The sequence below is a fragment of the Protopterus annectens genome, chromosome 1.part0 (genome assembly GCF_019279795.1).
Source record: "Protopterus annectens isolate FY-2018-M chromosome 1.part0, PAN1.0, whole genome shotgun sequence".
NCBI classification, from domain to species: domain Eukaryota; kingdom Metazoa; phylum Chordata; order Ceratodontiformes; family Protopteridae; genus Protopterus; species Protopterus annectens.
This window is the reverse complement of record NC_056725.1, coordinates 1,142,266,333-1,142,284,480: the sequence shown is the minus strand read 5'-3', so window position 1 is coordinate 1,142,284,480 and position 18,148 is coordinate 1,142,266,333. Positions and strand designations below refer to the sequence as shown.

Genomic DNA, 18,148 nt, shown 5'->3' with positions numbered 1-18,148 from the left:
AGAGTGAAAAGGGTAAGCTGGAAATTAGCTTAATTCTCCTGGAAAAGGAGAGAAGAGGAAAAGTTAACACTTGAATCATTCCCAGTGATGGCATGATATTTAAGCTACACAGTGTCACAAAGATAAGCAGATGCTGAGTAGGCAGTTAGCAAGTTACATATGGAGTATAATAAACTCAGGCAATTAAACACCGAGTTCTACTCTTCTGGTTTAGAAAGGACCATAGAGGAAAAGGTTTTTGTGTTACATGCTAGTTAGGCTCCACAAGCACTCCTCCTGAAATGCATTCTATTTCAAAATGTCAAAAGATGTTCATCTGGTTTATCATAGACAGTAAACTATACAAATACAAGGGACACTCCTATACTGTAGAATTTGACCCAGAGCAGTCATTGAAAGCACCATCACAACTTAATAATACCCTTTGGCATAGCACTCTGCATCCCTGTCAGTATATGACACGCTCATGCTTCTATGAAATGTTGTTCAGTAAATGACAATGTCATACTTACATGAAGTATCATCCCAGTAATAACACAACATGGTCATACTTGTGTATGCAATGGCTCAATATTGGATGTAAGGCATTATAATGCAAGTGATGTGAGGTACAGCTGACTTGCATTTCAGCAGCTAAGTTGAAGTTCACAACATCATTATCTTTATAATGAAAATGTTCTTCTGCCTTTCACTGGCTATCTCAAAACCAGCATAGCAGTTATACAAAACAAAGCAGGCAAACATATTAGTGATAACTGCTGAGGTTACAATAAAGTTATTTTTTTCTACAGTTAAAATGAACTGGCACATATTTAGACATAGCATCAAGAAAAACAAGTTCTAATCATAACCTGAAAGGAACGGGTAATAGAACTGAGTCATTTGCATAGCTAATACACAGTATAAGACTAAAGGTATATAACCCACTCAGTTCATGCATTCATACAATGATGTCAGTCATGAATAACAGTGCAGTAACCTAACCTCTTCATGGCGAGAATTTCTGTGTCGAAAAACATGTATTCCCTTAATCATAGCTAATATGTTTGAGTTATGCACTAAGTTCTAGCCTTGCTTGGAATTTCCTTCATGATGTACTAATAACCTGCCTCTCCTAAGTATGGATTTTCCTCCTCACATGGTATTAATACTCAATACCAAGTCATTATTTATTTTTATTCATATACTTTTTGTCGTTGTGTGACCATGACATCTGGTAATAATCAGTTTTGTTTTTTACTTCAGCTAAAACACTTTTGTTTTTATTTGCAAATGCAGAGATTGCAAGACAATGAAAATAAAAAAAATGATGTAAGTAAAAGAAAAAAGAAAGAAAGAATGAGAGGAAGGCCTGCTATTTCTAAAACCTAAGCTGTCCTTTTCCTAAAAGGATTGTAGTATTCTAAGGGAATAAGAAGGCATAACTCCTTATGAAATTTTGAAAATAAAACATGAAAAAACAGGACAATATACATGAAGACTTTACATACAGAGATATAGATATAAATAGAGGTGAAGCTAGAGATATAGATGTATACACACACACAAACACACACTCTCACATGGACACACACACATATTATATATATGTGTGTATGTATATATATATATATATATATATATATATATATATATATATATATATATATATATATATATACACACATACATACATATATCCAGTGGATATAAAAAGTTTACACACCCTTGTTAAAATGCCAGGTTTTTGTGATATAAAAAAATGAGACCACAACAAATAATTTCAAAACTTTTCCCAGCTTTAATGTGACTTATAACCTGTACAATTCAATTGAAAAACAAACAAATATGTTAGGGGGAAAAATATAAAACACAAAAAATGTACAATAAGCTGGTTGCATAAGTGTGCACACCCTTAAACTAATACTTTGTTGAAACACCTTTTGATTTAATTACAGCATTCAGTCTTCTTGGGTAGACACCTGCCATCATTTAAAGAGACTCTGATTAACCCCAAATAAAGTTCAACTGTCCTAGTAGGATTTTCCTGACATTTACTCAGTTTCCAGCTACAGCAAAAGCCATAGTCCGCAGAGAGCTTACAGAGTATCAAAGGGATCTCATTGCTGAAAGGCATCAGTCAGGAGGAGGGTACAAAATAATTTCCACAGAATTGGATATACCATGGAACACAGTGAAGACAGTCATCAAAAGTGGAGAAAATATGGACAACAGTGACGTTGCAAAGAACTGGACGTCCCTCTAAAATTGATGAAAAGACAAGATGAAAACTGGTTAGGGAGGTTGCCATTAGACCTACAGTAACACTGAAGGAGCTGCAGGAATTTCTGGCAAGTACTACTTGTTTACTACATGTGACAACAATCTCCAGTATTCTCCATATGTCTGGGCTATGGGGTAGGGTTGCAAGATGAAAGCCTTTTCTTGCACAGAAAAACATCCAGGCCCAGCTACAATTTGCAAAACAATACATCAAGTCTCCCAAAAGTATGTGGGAAAATGTGTTATGGTCTGATGAGACCAAAGTTGAACTTTTGGCCACAATTCCAAAAGGTATGTTTGGCACAAAAACAATACTTTGCATCACCAAAAGAGCATCATCCCCACAGTAAAGCATGGTGGTGGCAGTATCATGCTTTGGGGTTGCTTTTCATCAGCTGGAACTGGGGCTTTAGTCAAGGTGGAGGGAATTATGAACAGTTGCAAATATCAGTCACTTTTGTCCCAAAACCTGCAGGTGTCTGCTAGAAAGCTGAAGATGAAGAGGAATTTTACCTTTCAGAATGACAATGACCCCAAGCATACATCCAAATCAACAAAAGAATGGCTTCACCAGAAGAAAATTAAAGTTTTGGAATGGCCCAGCCAGAGCCCAGACCTAAATCCAATAGAAAATCTGTGGGGTGACCTGAAGAGGGCTGTGCACAAGAAATGCCCTAAAAATCTGACAGATTTGGAGTGCTTTTGCAAGTAAGAGTGGGTAAATATTGCCAAGTCAAGATGTGCCATGTTGATAGACTCCTAACCAAGAAGAATGAATGCTGTAATTAAATCAAAAGGTGCTTCAACAAAGTATTAGTTTAAGGGTATGCACACTTATGCAACCAGCTTATTGTATGTTTTTTTTATTTTTATATTTTCCCCCTAACAGATTTGTTTGTTTTTCAATTGAATTGTACAGGTTATATGTCCCATTAAAGGTGGGAAACATTTTGAAATTATTTATTCTGGTCTCTTTTTTTATATATATATCACAAAAACCTGGCATTTTAACTGCTGTGTGTAAACTTTTTATATCCACTATATATATATATATATATATATATATATATATATATATATATATATATATATATATATATATATATAGGTTCATAGGTAGGTACTAGGCTATCAGCCCTGGGGCCTATACAAGCCCAACCAAAAAGGTACCCTGGCTTTTGCCACCCAAGAAAATTATTTTCCTGTGCCACTGTCGAGCAGAGCCACGGAGGTGATCCCCGGGGTGAATTTCCTATTTCCCATCCAATCATCAAGATTTTTCTTGAAGAGTGCTAATGAGGAGCTTTTTTGATATAGATAGGTAGTTTATTCCAGAGTAAGGGAAGTCTCTGGGACAGGAATATATCCCTCAGGCATGTTCTGTTTATTGGTGTGACAAGGTTTAGGTCCCTAGAGCATGTAGCTCAGAGTGATTGGGATTTCTTTAAGTGGAGCATGTCCAACAGCTCTGGGTTTGACATAGCTTTGTATGTTAGGCAGATATCACCTCTGAGTAGGCGATATGTGACAGAGTAAAGCTGGAGTTTTTTTAGATGGTCTGCGTCAGGCATCTGTTTGAGGCCGGTAATCCTCTTTGTGAGGTATTTCTGTGGCATTTCCAATTGTTGTAGATGTCTTATGATGTACATACCAAAAGGGGCGTTGTACTCTATAATGGGTCTAATGAGTGATCAGTAGAGGGGAACAATGACCTCTTTATTTCTGGATGAGAAACAGTTTGTGATGAGGTGTGCCATGTAGAAGGATTTCCTGACTACTGTGGCAATGTGATTATCAAAGGAGAGCCTACTGTCCACCTGTGTCCCAAGGTCTCTTATCACACTTTCGGTGTTAAGTATACTACTGCCTATGTTGTAGTTCATGGGTACAGAGTTTTTGCCAAAGGGGATGACAATGCACTTTTTGGCATTGAGCTTGAGGTCATGGCTTTGACACCAGGCATCTGTCTCAGTGAGGTCCTTTTGTAGAATGTCCACACCGTTAGGAGTTTCAATTATGGCTCCTAGTTTGCAGTCATCTGTGAACTTTGTTAGCCAAAGACCTTCTGTGATAGCCTGTACTTCAGAGAAGTAGATTCCAAACAGGAGAGGACCCAGGACTGAACCCTGTGGTACTCCACTTGTCACTGTCTGAAGTCGGATTTGGAGTCTGCTACTTTCACAGTGTGGGTTCTGTCAGTGAGCCAGTTGGCAACCCATCTTGTGACATAGGGATTTATACCTAGTTTAGTGAGTTTATCTATAATTCCAGAGTGGGGGGTGGTGTCAAAAGCCTTGGCAAGATCTAGATAGGCTGTGTGAACCACCTTACCCTTGTCTATGGCTTTGGTGACTACTTCAAAAAAGTCTATCAGGTTTAGGAGACATGATCTGCCTTTTACAAACCCAAACTGGGTGGGATCCAGAGTTTGGAGATTACCAATGTCTTTGTTTATAAGTTCCATGATGATATGTTCCATGGCCTTGCAGACCAGGCTCATCAGGCTAATGGGGCAGTAGTTCCCTGGGTCTGTGGTGGCTCCCCCCTTGTGGAGTGGGATAACCGTTGCAGTGCGCCATTCAGCAGGCACAAAGCCTGAGGTGAGGCTATGATTGAACATGGTACTTAGGTGGGATGCCAGTTCATTCTGTAGTTCATGTAGAATGCAGCCTGGGATGTTGTCTGGTCCCATGGATGCTGTGTTCTTGGCTTTGGAGAGTGTGTTTTTTACCTGTGCAGCCGTGATTACAGGAACTTTGCATTCTTCCAGTATAGAGATGGGCCCTTTAGGCTCTATATATGTATAATTCAATGGCCACAGATGGCAACATATTAAGCATCCTCCCCACCCACCTTCTAGCTTTTTTTCTCACATAACAGTTATATGCTGTAACATCTGTGTAAGAGCTTCACAGATATCACCACTGACAAGGCCTAGTTATCCTGCTAGAATTACTAAAAAAGAGATACTGATCTAATACATCACTAAAGGAAAAAAGAAAAAAAGGGACAACCTCAAGCAAACTGTTATGCAAAGCCACTAACAAAGAGTACAATAAAAATAACAGCAAACAAATACAACTTTTTATGCACCAGCATTTACTTTCTTAGGTAATATGTAACATATCAGCAAACTCAAAACTACTAGCAAAAACATGACTATAGAATTCACAAATGATAAATCAAGTCTCTGTGTTTCAAAAGAAGTTTAAGGGACAGGTGATTATGTCATCTAGGTGTTCTTTGTACATTTATACAGTTGTATTCTATCTCCTTCATAAAACTTAACAAATCACATCTCTATTATTCATGTGATTTACATGAAAGTAAAAACTAATCTCTTTATCCTTCATCATAACATTTACTTAAAGTTCTCATGTCAGCTGATCTAACAATCTCTGTTGCATGTTCTAATAGTCTTTGCTAGCATAGTAAGCATTATAAACAGAATACTCAGCAACAGAAACGATACTCTTTGTATTGCAGTCTGCATAATAATTGAACCTATAAACCAATTTATTTACTGAGTAAATGAAAACATCAGTGTTCTTTACATATCTCCAGGTAGCACAATTTAAACATTGAAATGTCCCCAGAATTTAAAACCTACTTGGTCAAAAAGGCACATCTTTAGAAGAAGATCACTACAGTCAGGGCTTTGTTCGGTGATCTCTAGGGTTGCAGAGGGGAAAGGCCTCTGCAATGGGTTGTGAGGGGTTTGCCCAACATTGAAATGCAGGTTGCCTGAACATGTGAGTCAATTGCTTTGTTTTCATTCAATTTGCTTTTGAGGAAATGACCTTTAAAGAAATAAAGATCTGCAACACACAGCTAGAAAAAGGGTGTAGTTCAAGCTCAGAATTGTATGGCAACATCCATACCAAAAAGGGATAGTCTTCTGCTTTCACCTATGCATCCTGTTAAACCAATGGTGTCCAAAAATTATATATAAAGCACTTTTTGCATATAATTTGTTAAATGTTTACCTTATATCATCCACTAAAGATAATTTGATATTTCTCCATCAGACTGGAGATGTCATAGTTATAGATAGTTACTATATCAATTTCTCTAAGTAAAACTGCACGATACACATCATTATAGTTGGTTACAGCTCAGTTGTTGGTTAATATGAAAAACCTCTATTTTACAAATTGGGAAACACTGCTTGGCAAGAAAAGTGCTCTTCTGGGTTTGAAACCTTGTACTTCAGCTAGTCACGTAACCTTTATTTCTGTCACTCTGATTACCAGTATCTCAAATGGCCAGCATTCCGGCCACTGCTTACCTGTAGGTTCTTGGCAGCAATGTTCTCATACTCTAACTGTATGTCTTTTAAAGAAGCAGCAAAATCAGGGATAGAAAAGGCCATTTCCGTAGAGACAGCAGCACTGTAAATTTGTTTCATGAGATCTTCGATTTCCTAGGTGTACAAATTAGAACATCTGTTACCCTCTGTTAGAACAGATGAAATCAGTTCTGCTTATATTAGCAAAATTAATACCAACCTCCTTTTGTATTCTTTGCAAGAATTCCATTTCAGCTTCTAGATTCTCAAGGTGTTTCTCCAATGCAATTCGTGCAGCTGTTGCAGCATCCACATCCTACAGGTAAATTGAGTGATAGGATTAGAGGTATATACATGTCAAGCTATAATAACAAAAATACATTTGGTAAAAAAAAGAAAATAAAATAACCTGCCAGGTGATGTAATCACAGAATGCAGGGGACTATAAGAGTCAATGAGAGGAGGTGAAGATAAATACAAACGGTATTTCAAGAGTGTTTGGTGCATGTATGCACAAAATTTAACAGCACAGAGCAGTTAAGAAAAAAAAACTCGAAGGGCTACGGCTTTCTCAGAAGCAGCAAAGGTGTATCCAGAAATGTCCACTCTATCACTCCATTAAAAATCACTTGTCACTTCATTCAGTATCATGCCACCACTAGTTCAGAATTATGCACATGGTTCCTATCTGATACCCAATACCATCTATTCAGGCTGTATTCATGTGACAAATTAATTTGTTAAAACAGTTAAAGGTATAGTTTGATTGTGCAAACTTAAGCAATAGTAAGCAATCATCTTAAGAATATAAAGAAATAACAATGTACACAATAATAGAGTGATTATTTATAGAATAGGCTTAGAAAAGAACTTGGGTGGGAAAAAGATTAGTAAATGAAATTTAGGATGAAAATAGGTATGAAATGTACACTTTTTGAGATGAAAATTAGTAATAAATCTTGTACTGTACCAGAGATAAAAGACAGGAAGTTGGACCTTTAGAAAATGACAGGAGTAAATTACATAGAAAAATGGAAATTGTGGGAGCAATGCTTACAGAAACATGTTTTTGAGGAGGAACATGATTTAAAAGAATGCAGGAATTGAATAATTTATATACTGTTACTTAATTTATATGATGTATAAAATGTATGTGATGTCTAATGTTTGTAAATGTGAACTTGTTAGTATGACTTTGACTACTTCTATATAAATCTAAGTTTGCCTGTGTTGCAAGTGATAATTCAGTAAAGGTGTCTAAAAATGGAAATTGGTAATAAATCTTACTGTAGATTAAGTAAAGCAGTGCAAATCGAGGTACAATTTGAGGGTATATGAACACCAAATGCTATTTCATTGTAAGATGCAGATTAAATATCTACACATTTTTTGCAGTAGGTTGCAGTATTAGTTCTGCGCACGGTTCCATGGAGCAGTCATATATTTTATTAATCTCGTTTTTTTTTTTTTTTATTTTATTTGAAAACAATTAATGGCTCCATTCTAGGTGCGTTTCAGAAGGGATAAAAAGCGACAGTGACTGTAGTGTTTTAAGTGCAATAAGTGAAGTTTTTAAATTTTAGCTTTGTTTCCAATGCAATTCTATTAAAATAGCGTGGTGAAAATAAAACTGTAAAGACTGCTTTAACGAATGACTCCATTTAGCTATCCACAGCCCTTTTCCCATCTTTGTACATGGGGTCGGGGTGTCAGTGACAATCATGCGAGCCAAGATTTACATCGCCATTACGAGAAGATAGTGCATTTAAAATTTTCAGTACTAAAATGGTTTAGAAACATTTTACTGTACTGCTAGGATATTTATGATGTTTAAATAAGCAGACTATAGTTAAACTATAATTTGTTTGTTGTTATTCTGGATGTTTTATTTCATAGTATTGGTAAATAGACATGTATAATCTGCACTATATAAGCGTAATGAGCCATACTGAAAATGGATCAAAAAGTACTGTTAAAACTGTACATGGTACTGTATAAATATAACTCGGTAGTAATCCAGTTAAACCGTTTATCTGAATAGTTCATAACACAAACACACTGCATTTCGTATCTATAATGCAGGCACACCACCACCACCCATCAGTCACTGCGTGCTTAAACTCTGAAATGCTGTGTTAAAACAAAGGCTGAGAGGACTAGGGGGGACCTTTAACTAGAAGGCTTGTAGCGGGTCACTCTTACCTCTCAGTTGTACAGATTTTCGCAGAATATCCAGATTTTTGCCTCAGTTTTTAGTCCATTTTTCATAAAAGTGTGGTTTTCTAGTAAATCATTGATGATTTAAGTCAGAAAATAATGACAGACACTTGAGTTTCAGACTTCGTTTCCTTCAAAAAATTTACGCTAATGCAAAATCCGTTATTCTATCTACTTTTTAAGTCTGTAAAAGCAATATTTTAAAATTGTCCCTATTTGGGGGCCTTTCCCCTCCCCTCCATTATTTATGGCTTTGGTCATATTTCTTGCTCTAACAGGTTGAGATGTATGGGTCATCACCATCTGCAGACTGCATTAAGCCCAGCTTTCTTTTTTCAAGCACACTTTTATTATTTTTAACATAAAGCCTAGCTTCTTAATAGCAATACTGGTTTTAGCCATCACAGCGCAATAGTTTTAGCATAACTGATTGCACTATTAGAAATCTGCATTGTCTGTATAAGTATGCATGAACCTATAAAATCCGGAATGCTCCTACAACAACCTCGTTAAAAGAATTACATGTAAGACCAAACCTCCAGTCTGACTCTGCATTCACTGAGGTGACTGATCTTGGCTGATAATATTTCTATGCCCTTTAAATGCGTGAAACAGAAGATTAAGGGTTAAAAACAAACTGTACCAGATATTACTGACTTCCTTTTCTTACCAAAGTGTGTTTTAGGTCTTCTTATTGCAACAGCTTTCTTTACAGAAAGATTCAATATTTTCAGTTGTGCCCATAGTGTTGAGCTTTATCCTCTTGTTTCCTGAGACATGGGTCGGGGAGCGGTGTATAAAACATTTCATAAGTCATAATGACACAAATTATCTATGTTTAACAGCCCAACACACACACACACACACACACACACACCCCTGAAATACCAGTGAGATGTTGCTTTTGAAATCCACACATTTCTAAAGGCATTTGCTTGCAAAAAAATTTAACACTTGTGATTACTTACTGGTCGGAAAGCTTCAAGATCTTTCTCGGCCTTCTTCCTCCCTTCCACTGCTTCCTCATATGTCTTTTTCATAGCTTCCAGCTGTTCTGCCATAGCATCTTTAGCTGACACTGCTAGGTCCTGCACACAAGCACACGCAGCTCGTTATAGCAGCATTTTATACCAGGCTAGTGAATACAATTATTTTGCTTTTTACAAGCTGCGGTATCCCTTTTTAAAATGTAAGAATGTCCAGTACTGCGGGGAAAATAACTACGTACTATGCAGCAATTGTTAGTGTCACAAACTGTACAGTTTTCAGATAATTGGTTGTTTAAAATAATATTAAAATATTAACTGTAAATGAAATCCAACAAAACCAAAATATCAATATTTACAGTAAATATTTGCTTTTGCAAGTGTAACTGTCGGCATAAACATTATAACAATACTTACCAAGCGCATTTAGAAATCAAGCATTTATTTTTCGATAGTCTGTTTTATCCCATTATAAATCTTTGGGAGACACCAGCGTAAGGCAGAGAAAATAATTCTGGATGGGAGGCCATTCTACCTCCGGGGGTAGCACACTAACAACAAGCACACAGTCCGCTGTTAAAAGTCCCTGGTTGTCTTGAAATCGATGTAGTTATTTTTTTTTTTTTATTTTTAGTGAAGTTTTTGGATTGCAATCGAAAACATAATGACAATCATTACACGCCTGTTTTATTGCAGAAAAATGGATGTTAATTCAAGTCCTCTTGTTGACAACTTTTTAAGTCATCAACATTAATGCTTTTAAAAGTGCTACTGATTTGGCTTGGGCTTTTGTGTCCCATTATTTTAAACTTTTTTAGTGGTCCTTTTTTAACACATTTATTAACTCCCTATTACAACAATGACATGGGCACACATATATTTATATAAAAGAAAACAAACCATAGCGATATTATCCTTGTTTTCATGCATTTGTCCATGGTTGTTGGGACAGGCTGGGAGCTCTCACGCATACAGAAACACACCTGAAGGTTCAACAATTCACATACAGCAGGTATTTGGGATGTGGAAGGGTACCGGAGTACCCGGGAAAAGCCTGCCTGGACACAGGGAAGACATGCAGACTCCGGGCAGAAGATACCTGCGTCCCAGGCCACTAGCTATGATGGACTGGATAACTAAGCGTTGTGAAGCAGCAAGGCTAAGCGCTTTTGAATGTTTCTATAAATCACATTTATTACTTTTTTTCAGTTAACCAAAAATAACCGAGCCTTACAGGACGCAGCAACTGCACCACACGTGAGTCACCCAAGTCTGTATGGTTTATTCAACGTGTTAAACTACAGCAACAGAAACAAAATGATCATACCCTTTGGATTTTGACCTGCTCAGCCATCCTTCTGAGCTCCCTGAGCTGCTCCTCATACAGAGCTTTCAGTCCAGAAGGTTTGCAATATCGACCCCGAAGAGCTTCGATCTCAGTTTCAAGAACTTTATTCTGTTGTTCCAGATTCCTTACCTAATAAGAGATATGCACAAAATACAAGGTGCTGTTGACACCATTTCTTTATATTACAACTTGCAAATATATTTAAAGCCACGCATTTTTTAATCCAGTGTTCTAGCTCCAGATGCAAGTAGGTACGTTAACTTGTTTACAGCAAGGAAAGAAAGCCATATAAACCTACTCAATGAAGAAAGAAAGAGAAGAAAAAGGGGAAAGAAAGAAAGACAGAGAATAAAATAATCACGCATATGCATTTTAATTTGTTAATAAATAAGTGTTGTGTACCAAATTATGAGCCTTGCTTTAGCAAGTGCTTACCTTTTCAATATAGTTGGCCAGCCTATCATTTAAAGTGACCATCTCCTGTCTCTCTGTAGTCCTGGTGCTCAGGAATTCCTGGTTTGCAGCGCTAGCTGCCTCAATATCCAGAACTGGTCCAATGGCAGTGCCCAAGCAAATCACCCCTGTGCTGCTGAAAAAGCGACAGTCAGAGTTAATGAAAAATATTTTAAGTCTTATTTGTATCTTAAAAAGTAAGGTACAGTACTAAACAGCATTCCGACAATGAGCATTCTTGCGAGTACAGTCATTAATTAGAATATCAGTGGTGCACCTGTTCTCCAATTACCGAAAATATAACCCTCAACCTTTCACCTCCAAAACTTGGGAGATCACCTCTTAAAACGAGGAAGTGGGTAGAATGCGCAACACTAAAACAACTTCAGCTAAGAAGCTCATAGCAAAGTTGAGATGTACTACTTTTATACCCACAAACTCTTCTTTTGCCGAACTAATATGATTTAGTATAATTTATTAAGCATATTAGTTAACATTTCTAACAATCCGTGGCAGACTATTTCAAAGCGGAATAGTGTGGAACATTAACTTTTTAAGATTCAACATTAGACAAATAGTTCTTACCGAGCTACATTTGAAAGGTATGCCTATGAAAAGAACAGCATCATTTATGGGAAGCTATCACAACTAACCATACATTTCAACTGTCCAGATTTCCGACCAGATTTTTTGCCTCATATATCTGGTCTGTTCCCCATAAAATGTGTGGTTTTCTGGCATATAACTGTGGATCGAAGTCACTATAATGACACATCTGGGTATGGACTTCATATCCTTCAGAAAATGAATGCTTACACACATCCTAGTAGTCTGTAAGAGAGCAATATTTAAAATCTGTCCATATTTTTTGGACCTTTGTCCTCCATTATTTTAGGCTTTGTCCTGTCCAGTTTTCTTGCACTAAGAGGTTGACATGTATGCAGCTAATGCATTGTCCAAGTAGTGTTTCCTTTGTGGGACCCTGCTTCTCTAGAACAATTCTGTTTTTCAGTCAGCAAAGAGAAGGGGATGCAGGAAAACTCACACATAACGGGATCTGAAACATTTTTTCGTTTTATTTAGTCACTTTCAAACGCTAGCAAAACTGCTGTATAAAATCGTATGCACTGCATTTGTGCTTAAGTAAACTGTATAGGCTGTTGAATATAGCACAGCATTCAGTATAACTGTAATATGTCGTTCCGTCCACTGCTTTTTTAGCGAGAGACATAGTGCTGTTCTGATTGCTACAGAATTAAATATCCATGTGGCTTACAAAAAAAAAAGCTGAACTTGGATATTTCAATTACTGCTTTAATTTGGATTTGCAAATGTCGCTGCTGTGAACAGCAGAAATCCACTAAATTTTTCAAATATTGTATTTTGTATCACACTAAGATTGATTTGCTTGTAAATGTACTTATACCTGAAATACCTTTTCTGCAATTTATATGAGACTGCCCCTTTCACAAACATATGCACACAAAAAGATCATACAGATGGACCTGTGGATAAAGCACACGCAGACACGCATTACCTAACAGACGCGTCCACCCTTCAAAGCACACCTCGTCTTTCCAGCCGTTTCCCTTTCGGTGGGGCAGTCATATTTTTCTCCCTTAAAATAAATTTACTATCAGATTTCATCACAGCTTGCTCTTGTGGTCAATGGTGGGTCTCCGCACCGCCCTAATTAGTATTTTTTTTGTAATTAATTTGTTATAACACTGATTTTCTACTGGAATTGATATACTGACAAGAAACGCACCTCTCAACTGCTATGGTTTAGGCATAGTGCTATAATTTTATTTCAAACTTTGCCTTGCCCTTCCTAGATTTATTGATTTCCTTCTCATTTTCATCATAAAATAGACGTATAATAACTAAATTAAGCCTACACGAAGATTCCTTATCAGTCACTAAGACCTTCTATTCGAACATATAAAAACGCTCCTCTTTTGGGTCCTCTGCCATGATTTTTATAGGCCAGCCCTATGTTGTTTAATGATGTGACAGGAAATGCCTCTCAACTACCTTCTTCTTCTCACACTACATAGTAAGGCCACATAAGCTGCTGTTGTCTTTCTTCTCCACTGACTTGCAATGATATTAATTTTCTTTATGGTATTTGAAGAGGTTCTGTACCTTTTAAGGATTTTTATTAATAGTAATCTCCAAAATAATTTTTTTGTGTCTGTTTTGAATTTTCTGTCAAAACTGATAAAATTCTGAACTGCAGTTCCAAGTGCCTCTTATAATGTCGCAGACGGTTAATTAGCCTGATACTGAATGTTTGTATCAGTCATATGCGAGTGACAATTCAGGCTTACATACCGATTCATCTGTGTTCCCTATCAGTCTACACCTAGTTTCAAATTAGTATTTTATTAAATGTTTATTGCTCCAGTCAGTGGCTTAACTAATTTGTTTTGTTAGTTTGTACATGTCTCAAATGTAGCTACCTCTCATGTATTCATTGACTGCCTCAATTAATGTATGACCCCTTGAGGTACCATATGTTGTAGCAGACCTCTCAGCTGCACCTGTTTTGGAGCTATGTACATATTTTCAGGCTTGATTTAGCCCTTCACAAGCTGTATCCATTTTTGGAGGTATGCTCCTATTTCTGGCTTAACCCCTTCTGACAATTATCTGAATCCCCATTACACTATTTTGAAAATGTTTATCACTCAGAAACATGATCAACATACTGGTGGCAACAGTATTTAAAAAAAAGAGGACCAACATGTTATGCCTCTATTTCTCAGAAGCAAATAAATTACATGTGTGAGGTAGATTTTTGAAATACCATTCATTAAAGTCTACAGATTTTACACCATGTCCAGGATTCAGACAAATATATCACCACCAGCACTACTTGGGCATTGGCATATTGTCCATTAATATGGCACCAGTATTCTTTGATTCTGAAACACGATAAAGCCACAATGAGCAACATCTCATTAGTGGCTCATTATCATGTTTCTCAGTTGAGCACTGGCACAGTTAGAGATGATCTTGCTAGTGTCCCCCTACCAACCCATGCAATGCAGTTGCACAGGCACCTGCTGACTGACACAAACACACACACACACAAAACTTCTCAGTACTTACCAGCTGCAGTGGTAATAGCCTCAGTCTTGCCATAGGAAAGAGTAGATGTACACCTTCAAAACACAGTGTACACTTTTTTTCAAATCACTCCCCAATAATTTAGCAGATCTGTTCTTTGACATGCTGTATCATGCTTGTCCGGTACTGAAGAAAAGTTCCAGGTAAATGCACATGGTTAATTAGTATAAGCCACACCCCTGAATTCTATATTTGTATGCTGCCTTCACTAGAAAGACCAGTGTAGTGCTATCTGTCTGTGCTGTCTAACTGTATTGATGTTACCCCAGCTTCTGAATCAGAAACTCAGATGGTTCTGAGCAAACCTGCACAAACCAGGTTTGTGTTCTGCAACCCTGGATTTCTGAATCCTCTTCTGTGTCTTTGATAATATACTTATGTAGCACAAAACAAATTCTTCCAGCTGTGCTAAAGTCCTGCTTACTCCAACAAAGTATCAAAACGAAAAGAAAAGTGGCAGGACACTGCTGCTTGACAATAAAACTTTTAATAAAACTCTGAAAACACTGTGATCTTAGTACAAAAAGAAGTAAAGAAAGTAAGCGCTTTCGGGTTACACCCTTCATCAGACATCAAACATTTGGCACACCTTCTTTTTATATAATGAACAACCAATAAATTTCTTCAGAATTAATGATGCATACGCCTATTCAAAAGTGTGGGCTTTAAAGGAATAACATCATTGAGACCAGGGGGTATGTGTGCCATTAAATCTATAATCCACTTGGTTTCATCCAGGGCTGTCTGCAATTTGATGTCCCCCCCCCCCGTTTATTCAATCTGACGTTGACAATAACTCTAAAAGAAAAGCTGTGTAATGGATGTTCATGTACATGCCTGTATAATGCATTGCTAACATCCCTATTCCTTATGCTACCAAGATGTTGCAGAATTCTTACCTTAAACATATTGGTTGTCATCCCTACATAGAAACTTAAACATTTTGTGCACTCTGCCAAATAAACCACATTTGAAGTCCTACATGTGGCCCTACCTTTAAAAACAATATTTTTACCCGTTGCTCGATGTAAAAAATTGACCTTCTTGTTAATATGACTGCACGCTTTACACATGCCACAGGGGAGTGTCCCTGCTGTATTCTTAAAGGGCCTTTCCATTTGCAAACTTTTCTCTTTACATAAAAGGTCACTTAAATTCCTATTCCTTCTATATTGGAAATATGGTCTATTATCTATGAGCCCCTTAAGATTTATGTCACTGGTGAGGATGTTCCAATTATTATTAATAATATTGCAAATATCACCAATATTGCTTCCATATGTAAACATCACCCTGGTACCTCTCTCTCGTGAACTGTCCTGTCCATTCCCTATAGGTGTCAGATCCTGATTTCTTTTAAGCCAAGGTTTATATTTAGTCTGCCTATACACTTTACTCTCATCTATTGCATTCCTAACCAAATTCTTCCCATAACCTCTCTGTTCGAAATAACCTGTGAGATTACCTAATTCTTGTTCAAATTGTGTATCATCTTTGTTAATTCTTGAGGCCCGACCCACTTGTCCTTTGACAATATTGGGAAATAGATGGCGGGGATGCATGCTATCATAGGACAGCAGAGTATTTTTCCAGCAATCTTTTTTATGTAGGCTAGATGAAAAACCTTCATGTGTCTGTGTTACCCTGACATCTAGAAATTCTATACTGTTATAAGATGTTTTAGCTGTAAATTTAAGAAATGTGGTGGTGGTGTGTAAATAGGACAGAAATCTATCAAACGAATCATGGTCTCCATTCCAAAGAATAAAAATATCATCTACAAACCATACATACATGAGAATGTGGGTCTTCCAGTTTTCATCATTCAATATGTTAGCAATTTCCCATTTGGAGAGAACCAAATTCGCATAGGTATTGGCACAGGGGGTGCCCATAGCAACCCCCTGTGCTTGCCTATACATGGAACTGGCCCCTAAAAAGACATTGTTATCCAATACCAATGTCAACAAGTCCTTAATAAGCTCTATTTTTCTGTTAATCACACCTAGATCTGCTAAAAGTTCACCTATTGAGTGAATACCATAATCATTATTGATCACTGTAAATAGACTATTAATGTCTAGCGTGATCATTAAAACATTATCAGCGTCTTCTGGTTTAACAACTCTTCCCAAAATCTGCAAAAAATGCCCTGTGTCTATCAAGATGCTCTTCATTTTTTCAGTATATGGTTTTAATAAATGGTCAACCCATATAGACACATTCTCAGTCACCCACCCCCTGCCTGAAACAATCGGCCTAAGGGGTGGGTCATGCAGACACTTATGTAATTTGGGTAAGGCCTTAAATAAGGGAATTGTTGGTTTTTCTACCCATAAAAACTGGTATACATCTTCAGTGATACTCAAGTTGTCCCTCAAAATTTTTAACTTCATATGCACTTTGTCTATAATGCATTTCACTAATATCGGATTGATTTCTATGTAAGCTACGTCGTCCTGCAACAAATATTTAACTTTATTGTTGTACCAATCCGCATCCATTACAACAATTGCGCCTCCCTTGTCGGCCTTTTTTATTATTATTGAATCATTGTTAGCTAAATCATGTAAGGCTTTGGTCTGCTCAAAGGTTAGATTATAATATTTAGAAAAATGCCCCTCAGTATAATATTTAGCTAAATCCTTCTCACATGCACTCAAAAATAAATGTGATGTGGGTGAAAGCTGCGGTATAAAACCACTAGCTTTTCTGGGTATTGAACAGCCAGATGTATCATTGCCAAACATCGTTTTTAACATAATATTTCTACAGAATAGCATAATGTCCATAGTTACCTCATTAAGTGTGCAATTGTTGCTGGGCACAAAAGTTAGTCCCTTATTCAAAACGAACAATTCATCCTTTGTTAAAATATGAGATGATAGATTGTAAACAATGTCAAAGGAAGCACCAAAAGTCACTGTAGAGTTGTTTAAGTTTCTATGTAGGGATGACAACCAATATGTTTAAGGTAAGAATTCTGCAACACCTTGGTAGCATAAGGAATAGGGATGTTAGCAATGCATTATACAGGCATGTACATGAACATCCATTACACAGCTTTTCTTTTAGAGTTATTGTCAATGTCAGATTGAATAAACGGGGGGGGGGGACATCAAATTGCAGACAGCCCTGGATGAAACCAAGTGGATTATAGATTTAATGGCACACATACCCCCTGGTCTCAATGATGTTATTCCTTTAAAGCCCACACTTTTGAATAGGCGTATGCATTATTAATTCTGAAGAAATTCATTGGTTGATCACTATATAAAAAGAAGGTGTGTCAAATGTTTGATGTCTGATGAAGGGTGTAACCCGAAAGCGCTTACTTTCTTTACTTCTTTTTGTACTAAGATCACAGTGTTTTCAGAGTTTTATTAAAAGTTTTATTGTCAAGCAGCAGTGTCCTGCCACTTTTCTTTTCGTTATAATATACTTATGTTATTGCATCATCAC

At 37.0% G+C, this 18,148-nt stretch overlaps 1 protein-coding gene across 3 annotated transcripts in view; it reads right to left on the bottom strand.

The window, feature by feature from the left end:
• LOC122801671 (glial fibrillary acidic protein-like) overlaps window positions 1-18,148 on the bottom strand; it is a 52,511-nt gene that overhangs the window by 18,903 nt on the left and 15,460 nt on the right. For 2 of the 3 annotated variants that reach the window (XM_044071167.1, XM_044071187.1), the window contains exons 2-6: window positions 11,537-11,690; window positions 11,081-11,230; window positions 9,736-9,855; window positions 6,771-6,866; window positions 6,551-6,685 (exon numbers count right to left, since the gene is read on the bottom strand). In XM_044071167.1, the coding sequence (XP_043927102.1) occupies window positions 6,551-6,685; window positions 6,771-6,866; window positions 9,736-9,855; window positions 11,081-11,230; window positions 11,537-11,690 (655 nt within the window). The remainder of the gene's footprint in view (window positions 1-6,550; window positions 6,686-6,770; window positions 6,867-9,735; window positions 9,856-11,080; window positions 11,231-11,536; window positions 11,691-18,148) is intronic. The other variant, XM_044071176.1, reaches the window with a different exon arrangement.